Raw genomic sequence first — 27800 nt, 5'->3', positions numbered from 1 at the left:
CTAAACACTAAGTGGGCCATAGCAAAGGTGAGAACCATGGTTCAGACAGTATCTTGGGAGTAGAGGAGAGGATACATCAGTTCTTACAGGGGATCTGTAAAACTTCTTGGGTGAGTGGGATTTAAGCAGGACCTTAAAGGGCAGTGATATTGTTATTGGTGAATATGATGGAGAAAGACATCCTAGGCTGCAGGAGTCGTTTGAAGAAAAGCGTAGAGTTGGGAAAGTGCTTGGTATATTTGAGTAATTATGAATTAACCAGTGTGAACATAGTATGGATTCAGGGAAGGAGTGTAGAAGTAGAAGCTAGAAAGATAAGTTGGAAGCATACTGTGGGAAAGAAACCAATAGCCCAATGAGGCACTTTGTCTTTATTCTCTGTGCATCCAGGAAGTATTGAGGGTCTTTGAGTAGGGAGATACCAGAAGCAGATATTTCTCTAAAAAAAGAACCCTGATGTCACTGTGAAGAATAGATCCTAGATGGCAGGAAGGAAGCAAGACCTGGTGAAGGTAGCAGGAACTTGAACTAAAGCCATAGAGGTGGCAGTGACCAGGAGAAGATGAATGGGAGAGGCATCCGAGATGCTACATTCATTCGAAGATGGCTGGCAGCACACGGCAAATAAAGCAGAGGTGAGCTGAGAGGGCTGACCTTGCACAGGCAGACCCAGCCTGGGATGCTGGATTCAAGCAGACTCTGAGGTCAAGGAAGATACCAACTACAAGCCCAGAAGTCAGTGGTCAGGGATAGCCATCCCAAGCAAATTCTTTTCCTCCCTAGGATGCCCACAGGGGTATCAACTGACTATCTGCTTTGCCTGTGTGGAACATCAAAATCACTGATTTCTAGACTTGGGTTCTTAGTCTGGCAGCCTCAGGAACCCTGGAGAGATTTTTAAACAACTTGCCGGCACCTTCCCATGAGATTCTGCTATGGGACCCCCGAGATGGGTCTGCAGTGGGACCCAGGAAACTGTATTTTATAAAGTTGCCAGATGATTCTGAAGCACAGCTAGATTGCCGAACCACTGTGGGATCTTACTGTTGTGCTGGGAAATGTATAAAAAGCAAAGTTGGGCCAGGCATGGTGGCTCACGCCTGTAATCCCAACACTTTGGAAGGCCAAGGCAGGCAGATCATCTGAGGTCAGGAGTTTGAGACCAGCCTGGCCAACATGGTGAAACCCCATCTCTACTAAAAATACAAAAAATTAGCTGGGCATGGTGGCACATCCCTGTAATCCCAGCTACTTAAGAGGCTGAGGCAAGAAAATCACCTAAACCCAGGAGGTGGAGGTTGCTATGAGCCAAGATTATGCCACTGCACTCCAGCCTGGGCAACAGAGTGAGACTCCATCTCAAAAAAATAAATACATAAATAAATAAATAACAAAGGTGGACACTTACTCCTGCTAGTGATCACTATGATGATATGATGGCCTAGAGACCTTAGCTTTTAGTCTCCAATGCTGTATCTCAAGCACAATGACCATCACTGAGTCCTCTTTTCACCTCCCATCCCCAACCCTGATCCTCAGCAAACACATCAGTCAGGTCTTCCAAACTTCACAGAAGGATGGCGTGTATACAAATCATTTCCATTCTTGTCCTTAATTGAAAAAGAAAGCGAGCTTGGCAATGTCACAAGGATATCAAGAAAGCATCTTTTCACAGGATATTTTGCATCTTTGGAAAACAGGCTACATAATAATACTATTCATTTTCTGCCTTGTGTACCACTTATAACACTTTTACTTTGTTATTGTTTTTATTTCTCAGAAGAAAATGATGCAGTTTAGAGGTAAGGTAGGTGTTAAAGACTTCCCTTGTATACACTGGGCTCTGGGTGATTCAGTGACTCATCAGAGGTCAGATGACCAGAGCTGGTCTAGAATTCACTCTGTCCTCCTGAGCTCCAGTTCTGCTTCTGTGCCATAATGGAGAGGAGTAACATAAAGGCATTTTTCTCTCCTTGTAAAAGAGAAAAAATGGGGGGAGAGGGAATTACTTAAACACACCTCACTCATACTGCAATCACTGCATTGTTTTTCCTGTTGAAACACCCTGTTGGTTTTCAAATCCCTTTAAACCTCCCCGGCACCTGTATGGCCCAGATCCAGGAATTATTACCAAACCCCTAGCTTTTTATATTTAGCCACATAGGAGTTTCTGTGATGGTAACGCTCTTGGTTCAGCTGAAAATTTCAGAGCCCTCAGAAGTTTCTTCTTTCTTAGCAGCTGGAAGCATGTAATGCTCAGACCTGAATTTTCTTGTTTAACTTAAGCAGGGTATGCTTCCCCTCTGGATAAAATAGTGTTGTAGCACAACCCTATATTATTCCTCTGTGATGGTCCCTCTGAAATATTGATCAAAAGAGAGAGCAGGGAAAAGATAGGGCGGGGGTCCGAGTCAGCAGCTTCTAGTATGTGATATGACCCTTCTTCAGAGAACAGAGAACTGAAAACACAGAACTGAGGTTGGCAACATAATGAGAACTTACTTCCCAGCAAATTCATTATAACAAAGCATAATGTGAGTTCACAGGGCACAAAAATAGGCCAAAGGAAAGTGACTCCCACAGAAGACTTAATTAAATACTTTGATGTCAGAAAGCAAGGCCGGGAGAGGTGAAAAATCAAATCAAACCAACGTGAAGGGCCTGAATTCAAATGGAAAGAAGAACTATTTCTCTCTCTTTCACTCTCACTCTGTCTCTCTTTCTCCTTTTCTTCCTTTGCCATGGAGGAAGAACAAGATTCCGAAACAATGGATTGTAAATTCTTCAGCCAATTAGTCCAGTGACTTACTACTGTTTATAATGCACAGAATGTCACAGGCTGTTTTGCAGCCGCCCCAAGTTGGTTTGTTAATAACAGGAAGCTAGCACTTCTCAGTACAGTGGATCAGCTACACGTGAAAATAAATGCAAAAAACCTGGCGGGGAATAGCAGCAGGCCGAGAGTAGCCTTGATTTAATTTAACATTTGGGGGTCCACACACAAATGAGCATTTTAGTAGGCTTCATGGTGGAAGTTGCTGTCATTTGTAAAATATTCTGGCCAATTAGCTAATAGTGTGCTTGGATTTCTCCTGTTTTGATACAGTAATACTAAGTACATTGTGAAGCCCAATTATACAAATCATCCCCATATGCCATACCAGTCTTTCTTTATGAACTGTGTTTATAAATCCTGTGTGAGGAAATGTGTACTTCAGCAATTTAGACCATGTGTAAAAACATAGCCAATGGGATTGTCAAGAAAACAAGTTCCAGCCTAGGAAATCCTAATGTGTTCCGCTGGAATAACAGGAGGGTGCCGGGACTGCAATGCTCTGCTTAAATACATATTGCTTTATAGTGTTTAACTGATTCAGGGGCTTCCGCTCCCCTTTCTGTTATATTATTATTCTTTTCTTCTAGGATCCAACCTTGGAGTTTTTGAGAAAATTTGGGATTGGTCTTCTCTCGGGGACAATAGCCTCAGTCATTAACATCCCTTTTGATGTTGCCAAAAGTAGGATTCAAGGGCCTCAACCAGTTCCTGGAGAGATCAAGTACAGAACCTGTTTCAAAACAATGGCAACAGTCTATCAGGAAGAAGGGTAACATATCACATTCTTATTTTAATAAATGTACAAGGCTCATGTATTGTTAAAACCAAATTGTCCTTCCATTTAGATGAGAACCAGTAAGCCCTCCTAAGTAGAGTTTATGTCTAAGAAACTGTGAATATGTATGACAAACTTTGCAAGACAACACAATAACGAGATGTTGTTAACATGTACTTATACTATCAAGTGACAATATGCTGCGTATTTGCCCTAGAATGCCAAGGTGAACTTTTCACTTGGCAGTTTGCATAATATAGTATTGTATGTTATTTGTCCTATTAATACATAGGCAGGAGAACAATTGTCTTCTGACTGTAAATCTCATCAAAGTGCCACCTAATTATATTCTCCTGAGAGAATGATAGAGTTCTGTCAAAATACTTTAAAAAATTTTCAGTATGTGCATTTTTCTGACTTTTAAAAAAATCTTTGTTTCTTTACCCCTCTTTTTCTCAAGTAAACAAGTAATACTTTATTATTTTGATCTAAACTGCATCATATTTCCTAATATAGAGACTGAGTTTGTGGTCTTTTAAATTCAATTACAAAAGTTATTCTGTCCATATACACAGCTGTCTTGAAAGTAAGACCTGTCGTGAAAGCAAAAACCATCTCGCTGATGAAAGTCATGTTTCTGATTGGACAAGACCCGCATAGTTGGGTAATAAAGAATTGATTAACTCTTTCCCCACTTCCAGTTTGCTGCAGAGAATACTAAAATGCTGTCTGCTTTGAGGTGTGTGTAATTCCAGTAATTTATTTTTTTAATGCTGGACCCTCATCTCAATAAAGCTAAGGTACAACTCCATTTATTTTCAGAATAAGAATATTTCTCTTTCCCTTCCCATTACAGGATTTTAGCTTTGTACAAAGGCCTGCTTCCCAAGATTATGAGACTTGGACCAGGTAATGATATTTTGATTATTTATATCCTTCCTTCTTCATTGTTCTAGTGTCTCCTTTTTTGTTAGTTGTGCCCAGCAGCAACACAATAAAGATTTGCCACTTTGTAAGACAGAAACCTTGAGAATATAAAGCTGTCTATGAGTATTTGAGATACTGAAGACATCCATTAGAAATGGTCTACCTTTGTTTATTAAGTACTATTTATGTCCTTGCTGAAGGCTGACAGCAGCCAAAGCCCAGCTTAAGTCAATAGGAAGAAGCCCCAGGCAACAGAAGTTTGAGTGAAAACCGAGGTGTGTGCAGTGGCTTCTGGCTAAAGGGGAGAATTTTTACTGAGTGAGGGGCCAGCCCAATCAGTTTCCTTATGCTCCTAATTAATTCTTGCTCCTGCCTCAACTTCATTTCAAAAAGAGAAAAGGAGGACAGCTTGCCTCCATGAACAGCAAAAGCCTCTCATCTTCACAGTCACCTCTGGGGAGTGGTGACTCTGTAACTAGCCGCTTACGTCTCCTGGGCTTTGTCAGCATGACGCTGGAGGCTCCTGGCTCAGGCCCTTGCTTCAGGATGCCAGCCCACACAAAACCGGCTGCCATTCCCACAGGGAGAATCAGCTGCCTCTATGTAAATAGATAAGAAAATAACTGCTGCAGACTCAACTGCCAGGGCATATAGTCTTGGGTTATAAGCAACCTTGTGAATAAATACAAAAGTATGCTCTAGACCACACAAATTTTTTTATCAGGCTACACTCACCTACTTATATGTACTGGTGATATTTCCTAGAGCCTTCTCCTACTCCTCCCCTCTCTCTCCTTGTGGTTCCTCCATTTTAACAACACTGTCCTGCTACCCTACTACACGAACACACATGCACGTTCACCTTTAGATCTCAGCCCAATGAACCAACATTTCTATTAACCTAAGATAGAAAACAACAGTCTGTACATTGAAGCTGGTGAACAGTTCACACTTTCATATACTTAGGAAACACTTCCACAGTTCCCAACCCATCTCTCCCAATCTTTCTAGGCCTTTCCACATAGATTTTGCTTCATATTTGAGAGTCAGACCTACCTTCTGTTAGTCATTGGCCCATGTGTAAATGAGAACCCAGTAACAGAATTGTGGGGAATTTTATGTAGCTCTGCCAGTATGTGGTGTTTTTCCTTCACCACAGAGTAAAAGCCTGCTAGTAGACCTAATATTAGAGGAAATCACAGCACCAGCCCTAAACCAACTTTCTCAGAAAGGGATGGGCCTACAAAGAGTGGTGACAAGGGAGAGGTTAGCTAAAATGGTAATTGACTGGAACCTTCATCCAAAACTCTTAAATAGTCTGACCCCAAGTTTTGTTAGAGGCTTGCAAATGTTTGGTTGGCTTTTTAAATGTTTTGCATGAGGGGTCCTGAGTTGCTTTGGTGTTGGACTCAAAGAAAAGTGTTCTTAGGGACTAACTGTCCAGGCTAAACCAAACTGCGAATAACTGGAAACCACTTACAGGCCTGCCCTCCGCTTCATTCCAAGTGTGTGCATCCCCACAACTTCAAAGCAAAGAAACCTAGAGAGAAAGGTACCACAGAGTTGAAGGTTAAGACTTTTCAATGAATGGTAAAAATTTTTCTTTAGAGAATGAGAGAGAGAGAGAGAGAGAGAATAAGAAATAAAAGAAAGGTGAGCCTGGAATTTTTGTTCTTTGTTCTGGAGAAGCATCCAGTATTTTTATCATAGCCTTAGCAGCCCAATGTGACTAACAATCAGGTACCTCCTGATTGAATCTTGAAGTCTGTGATTCAAACTTCAAATGTTACTAGGCCAAAAATTAAGCCAACTCTGCATATTCTTGTCTTCATTGTGAATGGTTAATAAGAGTAAATGCAGCAATTACCTACATAGTAATGACCCTCCATAGTATAGCTCTTTCTCTTTGCCAGAGTTCCAAGAGGCCTAGGCAGCTGAGGACTAATAGAGTTTCCTCATGGGTTAAAAATGAAAATTAGATAATTATCTTTGGTATATGGTTACACAAACATATGCAGCCTATAGATTAAGGAAAAAAGTATGTGGCAGTATGTTCAAAATAACTAAGACCCAAATCAAGTTCTGTTTCTTTCCATCAGAAGTCAGTCTTCTATTCATGCAGTCTTCTCTAAGTTGTTTTCAGGATATTTGTCAAAATTTTGATTTTGTAATGTTTTTCACAGAGTTAGACACAAAGGGATGAAAAGAGCTTATCCTGAAGAGCATAGGACACATGCTATTTACTGCATTAAAAAGAACACAAAATGATCCACATACAAATGCTTCTCCCAGTGGCTAGGTATTCAGCAGCCTCAGTGCCTGTTTCTCTGTATCATATTCCTGTTGACATACCACAGAGCATGTCCCTTCCCAGCCACTTATGTAACTCTTTTCCAAGACAAATGGTGGTCTCATGACATCCAACCCGCACTACCAAATTTTCAAGTTCAAATCCATATACAACCAAAGCAGATAAAAGGAATGAAGGTTAGCTTTCAAACTCCTTTTGTTAGGTTTTGCAATACAGATTTTTAAAATATTCAGAATATAATTTTCACATTGCAATAAAGATTGAAAGCTATGAGAGAAAACTAGACTCATCCATCAAGCATCATCTTAGAGATTTCCTTCTTGAATGCAATTAAAACTGCTAATTATGGACTGAAAAAGATAAATCCTTTGCCTACACATGAAGAATCTGAAGGTTTCTGTTCACAGGAAAGCCGCATGCCCTTACATGACTAAATATGTCTGTATTTATTTACTTTTAAAAATTAAAAGTGCCTGAAAAAGAATCTGAGGAGAAATGATGAAAGTTGCAAAAACTCATGGGGAAAAAATGTATTTGGAGACTCAAGATGGTCTTGATTTTATCCTGAGAATTTTCCACAGTAATTTATATCTTTGTATTGAAGTTCCAGAACTGTTGATTTCGAACAGCCCCTGCCCGACAGGCTGTGTAGGACACATGGATCCAGAAACCCAGTGGGAAAGCCAATGCTACTCCAGAGCATTTGTAATAAAAAACAGCTCTTTTCTTTTCTAGGTGGTGCAGTGATGCTGCTGGTTTATGAATACACCTATTCATGGCTTCAGGAGAACTGGTGATTGCCTAGGAAGTGTTTTTCCCCCTTGAGATAATGGATATTTGCTCTGCAGCACCATGAAGAAGAGAGACTATCGATCAGCCAGGTGTATAATAATAAAGGAGAAAACTATTCAAGAACAAAATCCATTTTAATACTTTAAAAATTATCTTTTGGCAACTTGAGATAATAGTTTTGGCCATATAAATAAAACTATGAGAAGAAAAAATAATATGAAACAATGAGGTATTTAAACTGAATATAGAAAAATAGCATAGAAATCATATATTTCATAAAAGAAATACAAACTTTGTTTCCTATGTTCCTCTTCACTGCTTCACAACAAAAATTCATTGTATTGATCAGTATTTTTCCTAAGAGGTCTATAAATGCTTAAACTATTGAAAATAAATGAAATTATTCAAAGACTGGGTTAAAAAAAAGTTAAGCCAAATTTAAACAGTTTTTATAATGAATTAAATTAATCAATAAACAATATTTAAAGAGCACAAGAAAAATGTTTTTAAAGTGCACTAAAATGACCTTTATGAATACTACGTTAAAATCTGTTGGTTTTCATTAGTGATTATGCACATCTCAGCTCTATTTTCTTGTATCTACTTTATATATCACAGTGTTGTAAGAAAATAAACAGGTATTTTAAAACACTGTTTAAAACAGAATGTTAAAACACTGTTGTTTAAGCATGTATTTTTAAATCATGATATCCAAAATCTCTTCTAACAAGTAGAAAACATGAAATAAACTTAAACTACTTTCTTTCACATCATTCTCTTTGAAGACAAGTTTTGTTGATGAGATATTTTCATGTTAAATCACAAATGGGAAGCACTCCTTGGACCCATTTGTGCCATTAGTATTTCATCCAAATACCTTTGTTCAGCTTGCCTACCTGTGCCATTTTAAGTAATAATGTATAGAACAGAACTGCATTTCCAGGTTATTAGGTTTAAACAACAGCTTCAGGTGTGAAGTTGGCTGTCTGCAGTATTAAAATATGTATGATGAAGGGGAAATGTCCAAAAAAGAAATACACTTAGCATTTCCAAGGGTTACTATACCAACATGTACCACCAAAAATATCTCCCTGGTCTTGATATAACCAAACTTGATTTTATATCTGCATCCAGAAATGATGCTGATTCAGTAGCTAAAGTCAACAAGAATACCTGAAAGTCCCCATGACACCTGTCCTAAATTACTAGTGTGGGCTATTACTACTATAGGCTATTTCACTAAAGCATTTTGAAAATAAAAAGTAAAAGATAACATAGTAATTATTATTTTTTATTAATTTAGAGCATTTGAAGTATAAAAATAAAAGGCTTTTGACATACTGTATATACATACATAGCCTTCTGTTGTACATCCTTTCCAACGTGTTTTTAAAATTTATATTTCAGTCCAATATTCAATAAGAGGGTCGTTAAAAACAAAATAAAAAATGTTTTAAAAAGAGAAATAAGAATGTGTCTCTGTTACACAACTGCATTCTGTCCTTGCAGGTAATTCTCTTGCATCCTATGAGAGCACTGCCTGTATAGAGGCCATGAAATTGAACCTTTAACCTCTCCATGTGGATGAGATAGAAAAGTATTTCTGAAGAGTACATTTGCCAGTTAAGCAACACTTTTACCATCTACGAGACAGAGGAAATATGTCAACATTAACCAATAATAAAAATCTTTGAAAGCTCTTTAATCTATCCTATTTTCCTTCTCATATTTTAAAAACTGGCTTTAAATCATAATTTGCTTTGAATAGCAAATTGTATCTGTTGTCTTTTAAAAATTACTCCATGTGAATTCATTGTTAAGACGTAGGGGGAGAAAACAAAACTTTGATACCATTAATATTATATTTTTTAAAATACAAGAACCAGAAAAAAATATATAAATAGCACAAAAACAAGAAATTTCTTAAAGAAAATAACATTATTTGCATTTCCACATAAGCAATTAATATTTTTTAAAGCCCCCTCACAGCCACCTAAAAACATGTGATAAAGAAAAGTTCTGTACCTTATGTCAGTTTTTCAGACAACAGGAGAGTCCCTGTATGGTGTGGTTTTAAAGTCTCCACCAAAATATTGGATTGGATCTTTGTTCCATTCAGTTTATAGTCTATTTTCTCACCAGACTGGGAACTCCAGATGTCAATGGGAGTTTTACAAGATCAAAGGAAGACTACGGCCCTGAGAGTTCATCTGTTCCTTCTGCTTATTCTTCTCCTGAAGTTATAATCCTCTGTTTGCAGCACTGAATTTCGGTTGCTTTAGAAATAAATGCAGTTCAAAGCTCTCATAAGATATCTGCTGTTTGAAAAAAGCAGTCATTCTAACAAAATTTGTGTGTCAGAAATCTGCTTACTGTTTACATCCTAGTGATTTGAAAACCTAATCTAGCCATCTGAGTTTCAAACGAACCCATGAAACCAACGTGGTGGAACCGCATTGCCATGTAGACTGTGCACAGCCCAGACAGGAAGAAATTAAAATCACCTAGGGAATCCAGCTTCAACGTCCATATCCAGTGAGGTGCTCTTTTAGTTATTGCACAGAATTATTACCAAAATGCCCTCAATATATTAATTTTCCAACAGTTGAACTGTACCAATGTCCGAAAAACATATTTTTAAGCCTATACTGCCAACCAGGAAGAACTTACTAAACAGAAGTGATTAAAAACTGTAGAATTTTGCCGCAGAAAATCAGTTGTTCTAAAATCCAACACATACGCACATGCTCACACACACTTATACCCCACAGCTGTTATTAACATTAAAGTGAAAATCAATTGGTCTAGAAAGGTTTATGAGTTAAACTGTGTCCTGTAATTTCAGAAATGAATAAAGGGAATTTGTTAAAATTAAATAGAATTGTATTTCTAGTACCACCACCAGTTTACCTACATATGAAACATGCTTCTGTACAACAATGTAAACTTCACAGCAAGCCATTGTTACATTCATTAGAGCAGAATTTTCCATTTTCTTTAAATTGCAACATAATTTTGGGCTGAGATTGCTGAACACACAGGTAAGCCAACAATAACAGTACAATTTAGTTTCACAGTGGTTTTCTTTATACAAAGTTCATTTTAAGTGTCTTTGCAAAACATTTCACATTAGACTTCAGTTTCTAAGTGACTTCCTTTAGAGCCTTCTTGCTCAGATATTTTCCACCCTCTTGTCTTTATATGCTTAGCATGTGTGTTGTTTGATTAGGTACAAAATGGAAGACTGGCTTGTTTTATCTGTTTTTTTGTGTCCTCTGCTATAGAAAGTGTCCTTCATGAGATATTGAAGCCTTCACTGCATACACAAAATTTGGGGGCAAATCCAGGTCCAGGAGCCCAAGCAGCCCACCACCAAACAGAGACAAAGACTTTCCAGAAAGTCACCTTTGCAAAAAAGAAAGAAAAAAAATAGAGAGGGGTTGGGGCTTGGGGAGGGGAATATCTTAGGGAATGAAGACACAAATGCACATTCCAGAGTCCATATTTACAAACTAATAGAAAATATAAACATTATTGTATTTGGAACCAAGTCAAAACCAGGAAGAGCTAGATTCAGATATTGCTTGGATTCTACACATATTTTTCAACAAAATAAGTCATGTCTTAAAGATAAACAAAGGATCACACAAACAAGTCAATTATTGATTGGTTTCCTAATGATGAATTAAAGCTTACTTGGTTACCATATTTGATTAGAGGGTGTAAAATAATTTTTTTCTATAAGTATTTTCCTTTATTGATTTTGCAAATCTTAACAATTGCACATTTCAAAAGTTCGGGTTGATTTAGAATAAATATACACACGTGTGGTTTTACCAAAGACTAGTTTTAAAAGTTCCTTAAACCCTTTGAGGGGTGTAGGTCTCTTCGCTATGTTAAGACAGTATATAGGCAACACAAATGTCTCATCCAATGCTTATTGTTGCTCCTGTTTTTAAATCCTAAAGTCATGTCAGTTTTTCTGCAAGAGAAAAGTTATGGCAAGAAATATGTAAGTGTCATCAGCACAAAGGATGTGAGTCCGTACAGCCAGCTTTCAAGGCAGGAGGGTTGAGATGTGAGGCCTGGGAATCGGGGGAGGTGCTGAGTGGGGAGACCCGGGTGAAGCTGCTGGAGACAGAATTTCCCATCAGAGTGCGGAAGCCGTGACAGAATGACTACCTTCTCTGGCTGCCTGCATTCCCTTGAATGCCAGCGATGCTGGAATGTCACAGTTGTGGGGAGACAGTGGGGTGCTGCCAGCATGTTGCCACCCATGTCCACCAACGTAACCAGAAGGAGCAGCGCTGTAGGTCATGTAAGGCGACACTTGGGCCGGGGTAGGGTAAGGAGCCATGCTGGACGCTGACACAAAACTGCCCACAGCTGGGAGACCATTTGGTGCCTGAGAGGAGTAGAAAAGAAGTGAAAAATAATCACATTATAGTAGTGAACATTTCACAGGTTCTTAGAAAGAAGCAGAACCTAAGTCTGAGTAAGCCAACAATGCTCTGACTAATTTCCGATATTTTTTAAAAATTTGAGCTTTATAATGTTCTAAAGACATTCACAGTCTTGCCACTTAAACAAACATAATGGCAAGATATTACTCTTTCCACAAACACTTAGAGAAAGCTACAGCCAGAAAATTCATAGTATTTGCTTGCACTATTTGGAAGTATAGGAAGGAGGTGCAGAGCAAGAAAAGAATCCATGGCAATTAAATACTCTTAGAATCTATCCAGCTGTCCTCATTGCCTTTGTCAGCCTTCCCGGGACTTGGGTTTTGTTTGGCTCTTTTGTTGAGGCACTTGTGACAGGCCTGGTTGGTATAGCTTTCATTTTCAGTAAAGAAGGGCACAGACTGCAGGCCGTCATGTTAGAAATGCACAACGAACATGACCTTTGTTAAAGAAAATGTAGACCATATTTTAAGAGATCATGTTGAAAATGCTCATTGGACAAAGGACATACAAAAATCAGGCGCTTTGTCTTACAAGGGTTTTTAAATGAATATTGCAGGTACTTTTTCCAGGACTGTTTTATCAGAAAGGAAACTGTCTTTCCCCATATAAAAAAAAACTGCATATGCCTGGTTTTGAAAGTAGAAATTTTGCTTGCAAAGTTTTTGGGCCCTGTTATGTGAGTTTTTAAAAGCCATGTGGATAAATCTCTTGAAGTGAATTTAGAAGTTAAAATCTTTGTTTGCAAACATGATGCAGCAGTCCTGGCAGGCGAGCCTGCCTAGAAACCAGTGCTGTCTTGGCATCCAATGAATTATTGTTGGTATCGTTACTATTAACAACACTAAAAACACTCTGATTTTTAATCCTGATTCTGGCATGAACACCGGGCATCCTTCTTCAAGTAGTCTAATTTTTCCCCTCAATTTTTATACTATTTAGAAATAAAGAGTAGATCCTGTGTCCTGATAGTGAAATATGTTAAATGATATTTAACATATTTCCTACTGAAAATATCATGTAAATACTAGAATTTTATTAGGAAAATTGATTTAATCCTTAGAATTAAGTTAATCAGGTGTATCTTCGCTAGATGCCTTTTCCTGTTCAATTGAAACACAGGAATTATCTTCTAATTTAATTTGTTTGAGTTATTGTTTTCAATTCTGCATCTATGAGAATGCAATGGTGTGGTCTCAAAAGCTATTTTCTCAATGCAGAGTGGATGGATATGCACATGGAATAGAATATACACTTATGACTTAACATTGCTCATGTATGACTTAACATTGCTCATGGATTTCTGACAAAATAAGACAAATGTTAGAGGGGTTAGCCTTGTGTCTTTGGTCTACAAGAACGCACACCTTGTGTTGTGTTTTTCAATGTTGGTTCTTTGAAAATGGGGAAAAAGAAAGAAAGCTAAAGTTTCTTAAATATGTTCTACGTCCCAGGCACCAAGAAATATCCAACATATTTTGCTGAATCATGAGGATTAATGAATTATATAGTTCATTATAAATGATTCAGTTTATCATAATTACAAGATAGAGTGTCACAAATACAACACAATGTTCAACTGAAATTTAAGTGTATTTTAAGGGTCTCAGAGAAGATGATGCTGTATTTTTTAAATAAACTACTGCATGTAACTGTTAAATATAAATGAAATCTTATCCTTTTTTTATACAAGGATTTAGACTAAGAGGTTTAGCCATGTACTCTCAACCAATTGGCAAGTCAGCAGTCATGTGTTAAGAGAATTAATCACCCCTGCCCGATGCAGGGTCTTCTGTAGCATATCATACTGTTTTTCCTGGACACTTAACAGGTAGATGCAATTTAATCTCAAACTAGAGCATCCTTTGAAATAACATCTGGTAACAAATCTTTTTCTCTCCTAGAACCTGATTCTCATTGCTAGATCCTCATCTGTTTCTTAGCTTCTAAACAAAAAAAATTCTTTCTTCCACTTTTTGAGAATGGCTAATTATGTCTCAAAGGAGGCATACTTTAAGGCTCTCAGGAGATAGGTATCAAGATAGAGAACTATCAAATTACAGGGAAAAAATTTTAGTTTTGCATAGAGATTATAGTTTTAATCATTTTTATTTAGAATTATCCCAATAATCTATGATAAATAAGTTTGGAAAGAAAGAAATCCAATTCAGCTATGGAAAGATGTTCACATCTGTATGCGGTGTTAGTTAATATTTTAATTCCCAGCATTAACTAATATTTTATACTACTGATGCCCATGTGAACTAAGAATAATGAAATAAGAATGCTAACATAAAATTACTTCAAAAATAATAAAAACGTCTTTGGCCAACATCATACAGTGACATAAGGTTAAAAGATTTAATATTATACATGGGAGAAACAATGTTCTAGTTAGCAGAATATAACTGTTGGTGAGTTCTATTTTCCCTCACAGCTAAATTTTTCCTTTATTCTTTGTATTTTACCTATCATTCAAAATTACAGTTCTCTCTGAAATCCTTGCTCAGTCATCTTCCCTTTTCTTACATCTTTGCCCTTGGAACTATTGCTCATTGATGTGCCCCATTTACTTGGACTCTTGAGTTGTTTTGTTGCGATGTCTACAGTCCCCTTACATGGACGCACTTCTTTTTGCCCAGAGATGTTTCCCCTGGAAGATAGCCTTCAGAGACATGCTGCATTGAACTTTTATCTTAAATAATGCTCCTGGAATTTAGGGGGAGGCAAGACATTGGATTTAGGCCTATATTACCTTCTAGTGCCTTGTTTATTCCATGATTACATTCATTTATCAAGCGTAAAAAATATGACTAATTTTTTCCATATTTGTCCAATTTCTCATACTTAATGCATAAACTTGCTTTGTGTCATTATTCTTAGTATTAAATATTTCAAAGTTCTTTAAAATCCACAATATTTACTTAGTATCATTTTAGTGATGCAATCCCCTTTGTACTGCAGAAAGACAGGGTAGGAAGAGAAGCTCAGAGAAGGTTGATTTCATCTCAGAAAAAAGCGACCAGGTGTGGTGGCTCACACCTGTAATCCCAGCACTTTGGGAGGCTGAGGCAGGCAGATGGCCTGAGGTCAGGAGTTCAAGACCACCCTGGTCAACATAGTGAAACCTCGGGTCTACTAAAAATACAAAAATTAGCCAGGCATGGTGGCAGGCGGCTGTAATCCCAGCGACTCAGGAGGCTGAGGCAGAAGAATCGCTTGAATCTGGAAGGCAAAGGCTACAGCAGTGAGTGGAGATTGTGCCATTGCACTCTAGCCTGGGCAACAAGAGAGAGACATTGTCTCAAAAAAAAAGAAAAAGAAAAGAAGAGAGGCTAACATGTTTGCTTTAAAAAAAAAAAAATCTTTAAACTTAAACAGCATAAAAATAGCTCTTAGTTTTCTCTCAGCTTAAATCATGAACTAGCTTGGAGGTCTAAAGAGTTTTGTCTTAATTTTACTTTTTACTTTTGAAGTTCAGATTTATAAATTTAGGGGAAAAAAAGCAAGTTAAGTGTGCTTTAAAATGTACCTGCCTCCTGCCCCCTTCACTATTCATTTTAGTGACTCAATAAACACATCAATTTTCTCACTATTAATTTTGACACATCACATTAGTAAAAGATATAAATCTCTACCGGGTCAAGTAATTGTTATTTATGAAGCAATCACTGAAAGAGCAAAATTTTCCACCGCAAAGGAAAACAGCTACAGGTAGCATTGATGTTTGTTTATTCTTTCCAGTAAAAGAGTACATGACTTAAACGTCCCAAATCTGTTTAATGTTTTCAGTGAAGGGCATGTAATTAATCTGAAAAGCTAGTTAGGTCGAGTAGAGACTACCAAATGTACACTATAAATAAAATGGAGCAAACATGCTAAATTACTCTATTTAATTGGACTGTAAATATGATTTATAAATCAACCAACATATGGAATCCCCAGGGAAGAGTAAACAAATTTTCCAAATGAAACCCCGGCAATGGGCATGTAATGGAAATCTCATTTTTGAAAATGACTTTACCTAAAGATTCCATAAATAAGACTTCAATCCATCAACTCTTTTCTCATGTGGATCTTCCATGAAAGGCATGCTAATTCTTTCCCCTGAAAGAACTGTGCAAGGGTGCTCTCTATAGCAAACTATCTTCTACCTAAATTTGAGGAGATTTACTAATACCAAGCAAAATAGACTAAATTGCATACCCTGGAAAAAGTAAGTTACTTGCTTTGTTTAATGCTTTTAGGAAAAGACAGACTTTATCACACTGACATGAAAGGAAATCATCTAGAAAAAAATTTATAAGATGCAATATAGTTCTAGTTAAGGTTATCACAGAATGGAAGTCTAAGTTTTCATTTTACTTGTTCCGAAATGTTCAAAATGCAAATTTACCAGTTTTTTAAAGTAACTTTAGTGACTATGTTGAGGAACTGTATTGGCAGAGGGCTAGATTGCAAACTGTTTGAGGACAGAGACTTGCCTTAATCATCTTGTATCCCCACAAAACAGGATACATCATAAGCATTCCACAACCATATCTATACTTAAGTTAGTATAGGTTTGTGAAAGCAAAAGATGTGACACTCTGACTTAAAAAACAAAGCAAAAAGGTAGGCACCATTTATCACAGAACAAGCATTACACTCTAAGCAAGCAATATGAATAAGACTGTTGAAAAAAGTAAACAGAAGTTCTAACCTAGCCATTTTATTATTTTATTTATGGTTATTTTATTTATCCTCCCTCCTCCAGAAAACGAAAATACATTAGTATCAAAACACCTGTGACCACTGTAAAACTGGTATGGCAACTGTCTGGCAATTAGAGGTTATATACCATTATTGAAATTCTGGGAATTGTCTACTCTACATTTTTTATTGTGAAGATAAATGCAAATAACAGTGCCAGGTTCTCTACCCACAATATGCTTTCACTTACGAGTTCAACCTGGTCCTCCTCTTATGATAAAATGAGTTTACCTTGGCTTTATGATAAAGTAGAGTTAGCCACAAACAGAGATGTGCTTCACCCAGAATTTCAACCTCAATATCATAAGCAAGAACAAGTTTTGGATCTGAAAATAATCAAGATTTTCTCTTTTTTGGTGAATCATTTTTATGACTGTTATTCTTCCCTTTTTAATTCATTACGCAATGACCTAGTAAAACATATCTGACAAGATGAAATGATGGTTATAAATGTGGTTTCAACATTCATCCAACAAGATCTCAATTATGCTTACTTATCATATTGTAGATCTAAATGTCTCTAGGAAATGGAAAGTTGCTATTTAAAAGCTTTACTAAATTTTATAATTTTCCAAAAGATTATTACAATTGACATGGCCTTGAAAAATTTTCACTTACCTTTCCCTGCCATTTTATACAATACATTTTACAGATACATAATCATTAATTTTATTTTGAAATACTTCTTGTTAAAATATAACCAGGTCAAAGAATGTTTTTCATAAAAGATAACATTATAAATGTCAAAGACACTGTTGGCATTTGCCTAAGATTTCATTCTCTATGACTAATAAATTATTTACAAAAATTAACTTCAATATGAAAAAAAAACATAGTTCCATATCTTTTATATCTTCCTGAGAACAGTAATCCATGAGGACAGCCAGTTTTTAACATAGCACACTAGAAAATCACATTCAGGATTCTGGAAGACTATCTTCACTTCAAATAACATGTATAAGTAAATGCTTCATAAGAATTTCAGATTATGTCTTTAAATTCAACTATTTTCACAACTTAATTCTGAACTTTTTAAAAGTTCAGGTATTTATAGAAACTTGAACTTCTCAAGATTTGTAAATGGCATCTCAATTTGTAGCTAGTGTTATATTAAACTTGTCAACATCTGTAACCCCAAAATGAAGATACCCAAAGCTTATAAATCTGTCACTCCAATTAGAGTATCAGAAATGCAATGTATTTTTCCTGAGAAAGTATGCTCATTTGTAGAAAAATTTTCAAGAACTATACAATTATTTATATCTAGTTTGAATAAAATGAGGCATTAATTCACTAAATACTTCCTAAAAGGGCAAATGTATTCCAGCCCCTATGATTCTCTATATAAGGTTGTTTTGGCCATTCCAATTGTATTCCATTGGAGTTTTATGCTTTCAACAGAAGAGAACCCACCATCAGCAACCAGAGAACATTGTTGCCATTCAGAAGTAAATGAGATTAAGGACTTTTAGCCTCAATATTAACTGTGGGTTTTAAAAAGCCAAAATAAATATTCTATCCTCAGAGACAATAAGGACTTCTGAATGGCAGTGCAAAATATTAATTACAATGTAATATTAATATGTAAGACAAGGTTGAATATTCTAAACTAAATTTTCAAAGACAAAAGATAGGTATACGCATAGCTGAAATGTGCATACCGTTTTAATTACTAGGAATCAGGGCATCTGTCTTTACAGTTAAGCTGAAAATAGAAACTCTAGATTGTGGTAATCAATAGTATCTATACTTAGTTGCATAGTTTAGCCCTTTGGTAATTCTCCAGGTGTCCTCAGGAAAAATATGCTTTAAATCCTATGATTCTGAATTCTCAATTTCCTTCTTTATATAATAAAATTAAACTAGTATCGTATAGTATCGCATTATTTAATAACAATCACAAATGCCCTGAAAGTGGGAAAATTTTTAAAGCTTTTATTTGGCCAAAGACATTCAAGATTTTGTCCATAATATAAACTGAGGAAAAAAGAATGTGTTGCCTGAGTTTACATTTTGGTTGAAATATGCTGACACCATTTTGAAAAATAACTTTTAAACTAAATCTGTCCTTTAAATATTGGTAAGAGAAATGAACATATATGTGTAACACTTTACCTTTGTTTCTTTATGAACAAGTATTTATGTGTAATTTAAGCCTACATGAAATCAATGTCTAAAGTCCAAAACTCAGAAAAAATGACATGGCAGAAATTTATGTGCCTACTTGGTACTTCTTCAGCATTAAGCACTATTTTGATAATTATCTTAGAGTAGCCACTGACTTATATTATTCTTAGAAACTCCAGGTTTGGAAATTTTACATCATTTGAATTATCTAACTATTAAAATACATGGCAATGCAGAAGATTAGCATATTGCAATTAAGAACTCTGCAAATGTAAGTTTAATATAATTTTATTTATTCTGGAAAAAAGTAACATCTAAATAACAAAGTATTTAGAGCAATATTTGGCTACTTATTTCTTTATATTCTTTTATAAATGTGATAATTTAGTGATTTAAAATTTAGTATATAAAACATCTATTTTTAATCAAAATATCAATTGTTTAAAACTTCAAAGTTTTTATTTTAAATAATTTGTCAGTTTAGTTTTGAAGTGTATTATAAATTAAGCATTCCCAAACAAGTTTAAATGCTAGATCTATAATTCAAGGAAGTGAAAATTAACATAACTGGCCAGGCACAGTGGCTCACGCCTGTAATACTAGTACTTTAGGAGGCTGAGGTGAGAAGATCATGAGGTCAGGAGATCGAGACTATCCTGGCCAACATGGTAAAACCCGTCTCTACAAAAAATACAACAATTAGCTGGGCATGGCAGTGCCTGTAATCTCAGCTACTCTGGAGGCTGAGGCAGGAGAATCTCTTGAACCTGGGAGGCAGAAGTTGCAGTGAGCCAAGATCAGGCCACTGCACTCCAGCCTGGAGACAAAGCTAGACTCTGTCTCTAAAATAAAGTTTTTTTTATTATGACTGCTTGATATATAAACTGGGTTCATCAATGACATGTGGAGTTAGAAAGTTTTTCAACTCTATACATCACAACGTTATTTCAATAAATGATGACCTAATAAAAAGCACTGAGTGCCTATTAAATGCTTGCTTCTATGGTAGACGCTTTATATACACTCTTTCTATTGTTCCTAACAAAATCCCTTGAAGCTTTTTGACTATGGGCTCTCTGAACAAGATATACTCTGATAAATATTACTTGCTTTTACAAGTCTCTCTTTAACTGCCACTTAGAACCACAGGTATATACTTAATAAATGCTTAATAAATACTTAATAACTGTTTACTATGTGCCATATGGTTGCATTATCTCATTGAATACCCATAACATCTCTTGGGGTTGGGAGTATCATCTCCCTGTTTTAAAGATGAAGAAATAGAAACTCTAAAAAATTAAATATTTTACTAAGAAGTCATACAGCCAGAGATCAGAGCTCCTAACCATTGTACTATTCTGCCTTTTTTTTTTTTTTTTTTTTTTTGTAAATTGCAAGTTAAGGGTGGGTCCTATAGTAAAAGAAAATGACAAACTTCCTTATCATTTTCCATTGGCATTCTTTACAGTAGAAGCAGACTAAGAAAAAGGGCTCTCTTTCCTTGCTGCCATTTTCTGTGCTATTTGCTATTGGAGAGCCACTGACATGTATTCTGATTCAGCTTCAACGAATAAGAGAAGGAAGAGGACGTGGAAATGGGATTTGTTACAGAAAACAACGACTAGGATTTTTTGCCATGTGAATAAGAGGGACACGTTCCACTTAATTTTTAAAGGCTAATTTTGACAGATAAGAAAACTTTAAAAATTTTAAGACTTCAAAATAATAAAACGAAAACTGAATAGCTTGAGGCTTTGGAATTAGAATTTTGGATTAAGAAATTTGCAAACCTACTGAGGTCTGCTGGGGAAATCTTACACTGCCTTAAGATCAGGTTTTTGAGAGTTTTGAACTCTTGACTCCACGGCGGTGATGAATTTAGACTTAAATCTGGAGCTTTTGTTGTGGTGGTTGCTTAGCTTTTCTCTGGGGGAAAAGAAAACACCGGTGTTTTAAATTTTCCTTTGGAGACTTGAGGGAGGGACGGAGGGAAAGAAAAATTAAACGGTCCACAGCCAGTCCGTATAATTTGAGGTTTTCTCACTAACTTCTTTGGGAGATTACGATGTGACCTTTAGTCGAGAAAATGGTAGCTTTGTTACGTTTATCTGGGTGCCCCTCTTCGCAGGAGGAACCACGCGGGTTTGTCCGAGAGCCACGGGGGCAAAAGTCCGAGCGCGAGGACCCCCACAGCCGCCGTCCCACCGCAGGACCGAGACCCGGGGCGGGCATTTCGCGGGCGTGGAGGCGGCTCCGAAGCCCCAGGGTTGCTCGACCCGGCCCTTCGGAAGGGTCTTCTTTGGCTAACTCTACCCCCAATATGAGTCGCTGAAAGGCTTCGGGAGCCGCCTCCCCAAGCCTCCAGAGACCGAAAGGCCTGGAGGCGCTTCCCAGAGCCGCGCCCCGGGGAGCGGCCGCCCCAGATCCCCGCGCCCTGGCGAGCGCTCCCGGCCCCTGGCGGGGGGTTGAGGCCCAAGCTCCGCCTTCGAAGGCCCGGGCCTCTGTTTCACCCCAAAGCACAGAGGATCTGGCTGGTAGCAGCAAATGGGCGCGGGCCTGGGTTTTTCTCCCGGGAGGCTCAGAAACGGACCCGAGTCTTCTTATCGCCTAAATCCCCGGCGCCACGCGGTCCACCTGGCCGGGACCTCGCCTCCTCACCTGACTGTACTTGGTTTCCTGCTCCAGGGCTCCCTTCTCCAGCCCGTTCACCGCGTGCGGGGCGGCGGCGGGGAAGTTGTTGCGGCCCAGGCTGCTCCACTCCTCCACCTTGGGGCTGTGGTAGGGGGAGCTGTCGCTCACTGCTGGAGAGGAAGAGAAGGTGTCAGGCCGGAGGCCCAGCCCGCACGCCCCACTCATGAGACGGGACCCAAGTAAGCGACGAGAGAGCTCGAGGGCTCAGACCTTGGGTCGGCCCCCTGCCCTCGGTCTCCCGAGGGCGCTGGGCCCAGCCGCGACCTCCGTCCGGTGCTTCCAGCCCAGGGCCTGGTGAAGCTTTACTCGCCTGAATGCAGGCCTTTCCGAGTTATCTGACGTCTGAGGGAAGATATTTTTTTCTTTTTCAACCGGTCTTTGCTTTCCCTCCACTCCTCCGCTCTCCCAGGGCAAAGGAGTGGAAGAAACCCAAATCAGGAAGGAACTCTTAAGGCTGCACGCGCCCGCGGGTTCTCTACCTCCTCAGTCTTAATAACCCAAGGCCGACTGGGGGTTGACAACGTTTTGGGACTGGGGCTGGCTAAAAAGAAAGGCGCCGGACCTAAGGGTGCCTGCACTGGTGCTCACTGCACTGTGGGGATCTGGCACTTTTGTCAATAAAGAACAAAATGACCTGCAAAGTCCTTTGCAAACAACTAAATGATTCCCACAATTCAGTGCAAAAGATATGTTCACAGATTTCTGCTTTGTATGTGCATAGGGCTCCCCTTGATACTCTACCTCTACACATTACATATGTGATAAGTGCATATGACTTAAATCTTGCAATTACCACTCTACATGTCATGGGTGTCAGTGGCAGGGTTATCCTAAAAGAGTTTTAAATATATATATATATATATATATATATATATATTTGTATATATATATATACAAGAAAGAGAAAATGAAATCGGTTAAGAAAATGAAAGTAGAATTAAGTGTTAAGGTGTAATGTCATCAGTTATTCTTTCTGTTCTTGTTGGAGATGCAAAGAAAATTGTATGGTGTAATTACTATGATACTTGGAGTTGTGCATATTGAATCATTGCCATTTTTCAGTGACCAGGTATAGTTAGTTTCAAAGAGATTGGTGAAGGCTACAAACAATGTATTTTTGTCTTTGGGTCCTATGGGTGGAGGATGGAAGTTTGACAAAGCCATTGTAACTTGATTTTAAACACTTCCATCTGACAAGTGCTTTAAGAGAGTGATCATTTTTGTAGAAATCATCATTTTATAGTCACAAATTTGTCAGAATCTGGGTTGTTTAAAGCTGGCATCGAAAATCACAACAATGTCTATAAGGAAGAGTTGCTCCTTTCCATTCTCCAGTACTTTCCCAGCTGACATTCGCTCTGATGGGAGAATCCCTAGGCAGGAAAAGTTTTCTTTTCAACTGTCAGCCTTTTTTTTTCCACTATGTCTCCTCCTCTACCACCCTCAAGAATTAGATTGAGTCCCATTTGCACCAGGAAACTGTGTTTTGGTTCAAAACTGCCTGTCTGTTTTTGCCTTCCCAGACAAAAGGCAGTCAGTGGGCACAAGCCTGAAGTTATCTTAAGAAATTGAGATCCCCCTGTGAGCCCCCATTTCTGCTGATCTCACACTTTCCCATGAACAGGGGCTTCCTTTAAATGTCAGTGAGGTCAGTTTATCCTATAAATCAAGGGCAAACTCTCCAACTACGGCTCCAAGTAGCTCCAAATAAGACAAAACTGGGCTCTTGTAAACTTGCAGTCAGAAAACAAGAAGATGAGAAATCAGAGCTCTACTTTAATTACTTAAAAAGATAATTGTGCCAATGTGGTGGCAACCAAGAAAGGCAGGAAGTAATTAAAAGAACTATTTTCCTCTTTCCTATTTAATTTTCCCCCTACATTTTTAAAACTTTAGGCTGATATGTTAAGAAAGTGGACTATCTACACATTATTTAAATTCTGCATATAGGACAGTTAGACTTTATTTTCTCCCTACCAAGAAGTTAACGCCAAAAAAAAAAAAAAAACAACTCAGTAAAAGAAAACAAACTCAGGTCTCCTGCTGAAGCCGGACTGGGCAGGAGGGCTCGGGGAATCCTGACTAGGCAGAAAGGACGCTTAGGACTAGGCAAGGTCAGGGGTGAGAAAGGAAAGAACAGTGGGGTGGCACTGCTGAAAATGTGCAGAAACTAGATAGATACCCACTTGCATTCTTGGGGACCCGAGAACCCCAAAGGAAAGCGGAAAGCTCAGGGTAAACGGAAAAGAACAGTAAAAAGAACGGCATGGAATCGCCTGCATTTTATTTCCATCACTGCAGATGCCACTTCCCCTCCTAAGATACACACGGTGAAGTCTGTTAAGGGGGAGAGGTAGAGGGAGAGAGAGAGAGAGAGAGAATATGACCTCGTCTGGGAATGAGTTAGTAGTAGTAACTTCGGGACCTCCATTTCCGAGGAAAATGAAGTGAAGCATAAGAACGAAACCAATTAGTTGACATTTGAACTTCCTGCCGGAGCAAATTTGGCCTGATTGCCAAAATGGGAGAATACTTCAATTTCCACCGCGTGCTGGACTCCTCCCGGGCGTCTGTGATCCCCAAGCAAGCTACTCTGCCTGCAGCGGCATCTGCAGCCGGCAGCCCCAAGCAGGCTCAGGCCTCCCGGGCTGCCCCCCAAGTCCGGCCCGGACGCTCTCTTCAAGTGAGCAAGCCGGGCTGAGGCCGCCTCGGCTCGAGAGGCGGGGGAGGGTGGAAAATGCGAACCATGTGTTGGGGATGGGGGGATGTTATGGGTCTGGTAGTTTGAGATGAGGCAGGAGACTGTGTGTGGCAAGGAAACCAGGGGCAAGCGTTTCAAGTTAATGAGATCAGGACACCCCCTAGGAAGACTCCTTACGTTTCCAAAGGAAAAAGCCTCAGGTGATAGGAAAGACAGGGTCCCAGAGGCCGCAGATAGTGGGACCTCCGCGGGAATGCGGAGGCAGATGCTGCACATCCACACGCCCTGTCTCTGAGCCCCTACCTTGGTCGGTGATGGAGCGGATGCCCAGGATGTCAGTGACGGAGTGCGAGGAAGGCCAGGTGCGCGGCATGGCCACCGAACCGGGAATGGCAGGCACCCCGGGTGGTGTGGGCACCTTGGCAGCCGCCGCCGTGATAGGACTGGGGTATGAGTAGATGTGGTTGTAGGGCAGCGCTGGCTGCGGTGCCGGCTGGTGCTGCTTGTACGAGTCGTAATGACCCTGCTGGGCCAAGTTGCCGATCTTGTTGCGCAGAATGCGGCTGATGGAGCTCACCGAGGGCACGTTGTACTTGTCGCACACACCGTCCGCCAGCAGGCGGTCCCGGATCTCCCAGGCGAAGATGCCAGGGTCCCTCTGCTTGTAGGTCCGGATGTGCTTCACCACGGTGGGGGTAGTGACCCGGGGCTTGCTGCCCCCGATGGCTCCTGGCAAGATCGAGCCTGTTTCGTTGTAGCGCGCCAGGATCTTGCTGACACAGCCGTGTGAGACCCGTAGCTGGCGGCTGATGTCACAGGGTCGGATGCCCAGTTGGGCCAGTTCCACGATGCGAAGCCGGATGGCGTTGGGCAGCGGCCTCCCGTTCACGAACACTCCACCCAGCTGGTTCACCTCCCCGAAAGCTGGCTCTAAAAAACGAACACACAGCGCGCGGAGACGCGCACACGCTGCTTGGGACAGCCGCCTGCCACTGGGCCTCCCTGCGCGTCCGGGGACTGGGCGAACGCACCCGTCCTGTACTAACGACAGGGGCTGTCCCCAAGCCAAACGATTCCTGAACAAAGCCGAACGGGCCCAACTGTCACGGTCCAATCGGACCCCCTCCCTCATTCCTGCGGTGCCAGAGGCCCCTACAGCCAAGTAAAGTGGTGAGACTCAGGGCCTCTCCAAGCGTTCAAAAGTCCTCCGAAGCAGGACGGGAAATCGGTCTTGATGCCTAAACGCGCTGCTTGTAGCCTGCTCCTCACTAAATTTCTTGGGCCACTCCCTCTTTACTCATCCCATCCCCAGCGTTCCTCCTGGAGACCCGGGCAGTTAAACAAAGTCTAGGAGAAGCTAGAGGTGCTTTTTTTTCCCTCCTGTTTTGTTTGTGTGTATGCGCGCGTGTGAAGCAAAACTTGGTTTGCTACGGGGGCTGCGGGGCTTGCTGATGCCATAGTTCCCTTCTCTTAAAATCAGAAAATGGCATCAATAGCCAGCCAGTAGCCAGCGTTCACATTGAACTCCTGTGCGCCGCTGACCCTTAGCGTGTTCCTACAACTTGTAGGAACACGAGCAAAGTCAATAGAAAATGTGAGCGCTTAGTGGCGCGCGCCCTCTCGCTCCCTCCCTCCCTCCCTCTCTCGCTCGCTCCCTCCCTTCGCGGCTCCGACAGAGTCTTCCACCGCCACTCACCCATTGCTCCGAGCAGTACACCAACCCGGCCCCAGTTCCGCACAACCAGACAGAAACTTTCCGCAGGGCCGCAATGGCCCGGCCTGTTGCTACCCCGAGCCGCCGGCGCCTCCGCTTCTTCCCAGGAGGTGGAGGCGAGAGTGCAAAAGGAAGAAGTAAAAGGAAGTCTGTGCCCCGGTGAAAGAGGCTTGAGTTCTGCATTTCAATCTAAGCTGCAACGTGGGCTGGGCTGAGCAGGGCCGGGCGGCTCCGTCTATCACTCACTGGGGACACGCCCTCAAAGAGGCGGGCCTGAGGGCGAGCTGCGTGGTGATTGGTACGGGCCGGTGAGCGGCAGGGCAGTCCAGGAAACTCCTTCCGCTATCTCTTTCAGGCTGGCCCCCCACCTGGGTGACTAAATACCACGAAAATGGGTGTTTGACATCTTCCCAGAAGCGACACAAAAAGACAGCAAAATCAGGCTGGTAAAATGCTGAATAAACAAATGAAAGAGTCTTATCTGAGTATGAATGATTCGAAGGGAGAAGGGACCCGAGGAGACCTCCTCAGGGGAACGATGGACGTCTCAGAATTGAAGTTAAAACCCTAAGTGGGAGGCGGGCGCCACGGTGCACGGGGGTGGGGAGTTGTCTTAGCAAAATCTGTCGAGAGGGCCACCGGAGAGAATCTGTGTCACCTGCCGATTCTACCTAACTTCAATCCATGCCAGGTGGAGAGAGCGCAGGTGTGAGAAGGTAGGCCCGCCAGAGAAACCAGGAGGTTACGGGGAGCCCGAGCCACAGGTGAGGGCCACTGTTAAGGCCAGGGAGGCTCCTCCTACCGCCAGCTTCCCGCGGCAGCCCCCCACCCCCCAGGTGGACTGGCCAACCACTAGCCACGCAGGCTCAAGGTAGGGGCCACGCCGTGTGCCGGGAACTGAACCACAGGAGGCTAACGCGAGGGCACTGCCCCAAGTCCATTGATTGCCAGTGCCTGGGGCACTCACTACGGAGTCCAAGGCTCTGCCACATTCAGCCACTGTCCTGGGCCGCTGGGCCTTGGTGCCAGGGTTTGTGAGGGTTCTCCAAACCGATTTCTAGAGAGTTTTGTTTGTATATAAAAGAGATCTAGTCTCAAGAAAGTGGACACTGATGCTGCACATGGATGTAATTCCCTCTTCTATTAAGCTCCCAGAGGTCCTTTGGTTCTGCCTACTTCTGAATTTTCACTTTTGTTCATGCTAAGTCTAATCTAAAGTTTGCTGTATGCTTGTTGGCAGCCAAAGTTATTGATATTTGCAGTTAGGGTTGTGGAGAATGTGAATAAAAATAATAAACAAGAAGAAAATATTTTCGTGAATTTGGGAGTTTTTACTGCTTGGGGTCGTGAACTATGCTACTGCTACTTGACAATCCACAAGGCTCTTTGTCCACGCAGGATTCAGGCTGCTTCCCCAACAGTCCCCAGGGATGTGTGTGGCTCTGTTAAACCCAGGGAAGCTGGTCCCAGATCTTGGGCCAGTAAGTTACAAGAACCCAGGACAAAACTGTGATCAGCCATGCTTCTGCAAAGGAACAGATCTCCAGATTCCCACTTGTATAGTGAGGATGCACTCTAAATTCGGTTACCTAACAGAATGAAGGATGTGAAAGATACAGATGAACTAAAACACCATTCTTTACAATCGTAATCTTGAAAAAAGTCCCACAACTAGACATACTTGAACTTGTCCCTTTTTGTTGGTTGG

General features: G+C 40.3%; 2 protein-coding genes across 8 annotated transcripts in view; one reads left to right on the top strand and one right to left on the bottom strand.

The window, feature by feature from the left end:
* The window catches only part of SLC25A21 (solute carrier family 25 member 21), a 539864-nt gene extending 530763 nt beyond the window's left edge, over nucleotides 1-9101 (top strand). For all 4 annotated transcript variants that reach the window (XM_002753830.7, XM_054240624.2, XM_035260364.3 and 1 more), the window contains 3 exons: nucleotides 3424-3605; nucleotides 4468-4520; nucleotides 7585-9101. In XM_002753830.7, the coding sequence (XP_002753876.1) occupies nucleotides 3424-3605; nucleotides 4468-4520; nucleotides 7585-7646 (297 nt within the window). In that variant the 3' untranslated portion in view covers nucleotides 7647-9101. The remainder of the gene's footprint in view (nucleotides 1-3423; nucleotides 3606-4467; nucleotides 4521-7584) is intronic.
* PAX9 (paired box 9) lies at nucleotides 8917-26250 on the bottom strand. Of its 4 annotated transcripts, none has more exons than XM_009005952.5 (4): nucleotides 26075-26250; nucleotides 24682-25308; nucleotides 21645-21787; nucleotides 8917-12046 (listed from the first exon to the last, which is right to left on the bottom strand). In XM_009005952.5, the coding sequence occupies exons 1-4, from the start codon at nucleotides 26076-26078 to the stop codon at nucleotides 11792-11794; spliced, it is 1029 nt and encodes a 342-aa protein (XP_009004200.2). In that variant the 5' UTR covers nucleotides 26079-26250; the 3' UTR covers nucleotides 8917-11791. The 4 variants fall into 4 exon arrangements, with proteins under 4 accessions (XP_009004200.2, XP_035116254.2, XP_035116251.2 ...); XM_035260363.3 differs by having other exon boundaries at nucleotides 21645-21784; XM_035260360.3 differs by lacking the exon at nucleotides 26075-26250 and having other exon boundaries at nucleotides 24682-26003.
* Between the last annotated feature and the right edge of the window lie 1550 nt (nucleotides 26251-27800).

Source organism: Callithrix jacchus, chromosome 8 (genome assembly GCF_049354715.1).
Source record: "Callithrix jacchus isolate 240 chromosome 8, calJac240_pri, whole genome shotgun sequence".
Lineage (NCBI taxonomy): Eukaryota > Metazoa > Chordata > Mammalia > Primates > Cebidae > Callithrix > Callithrix jacchus.
This window is presented reverse-complemented; position numbering and strand designations above follow the sequence as displayed.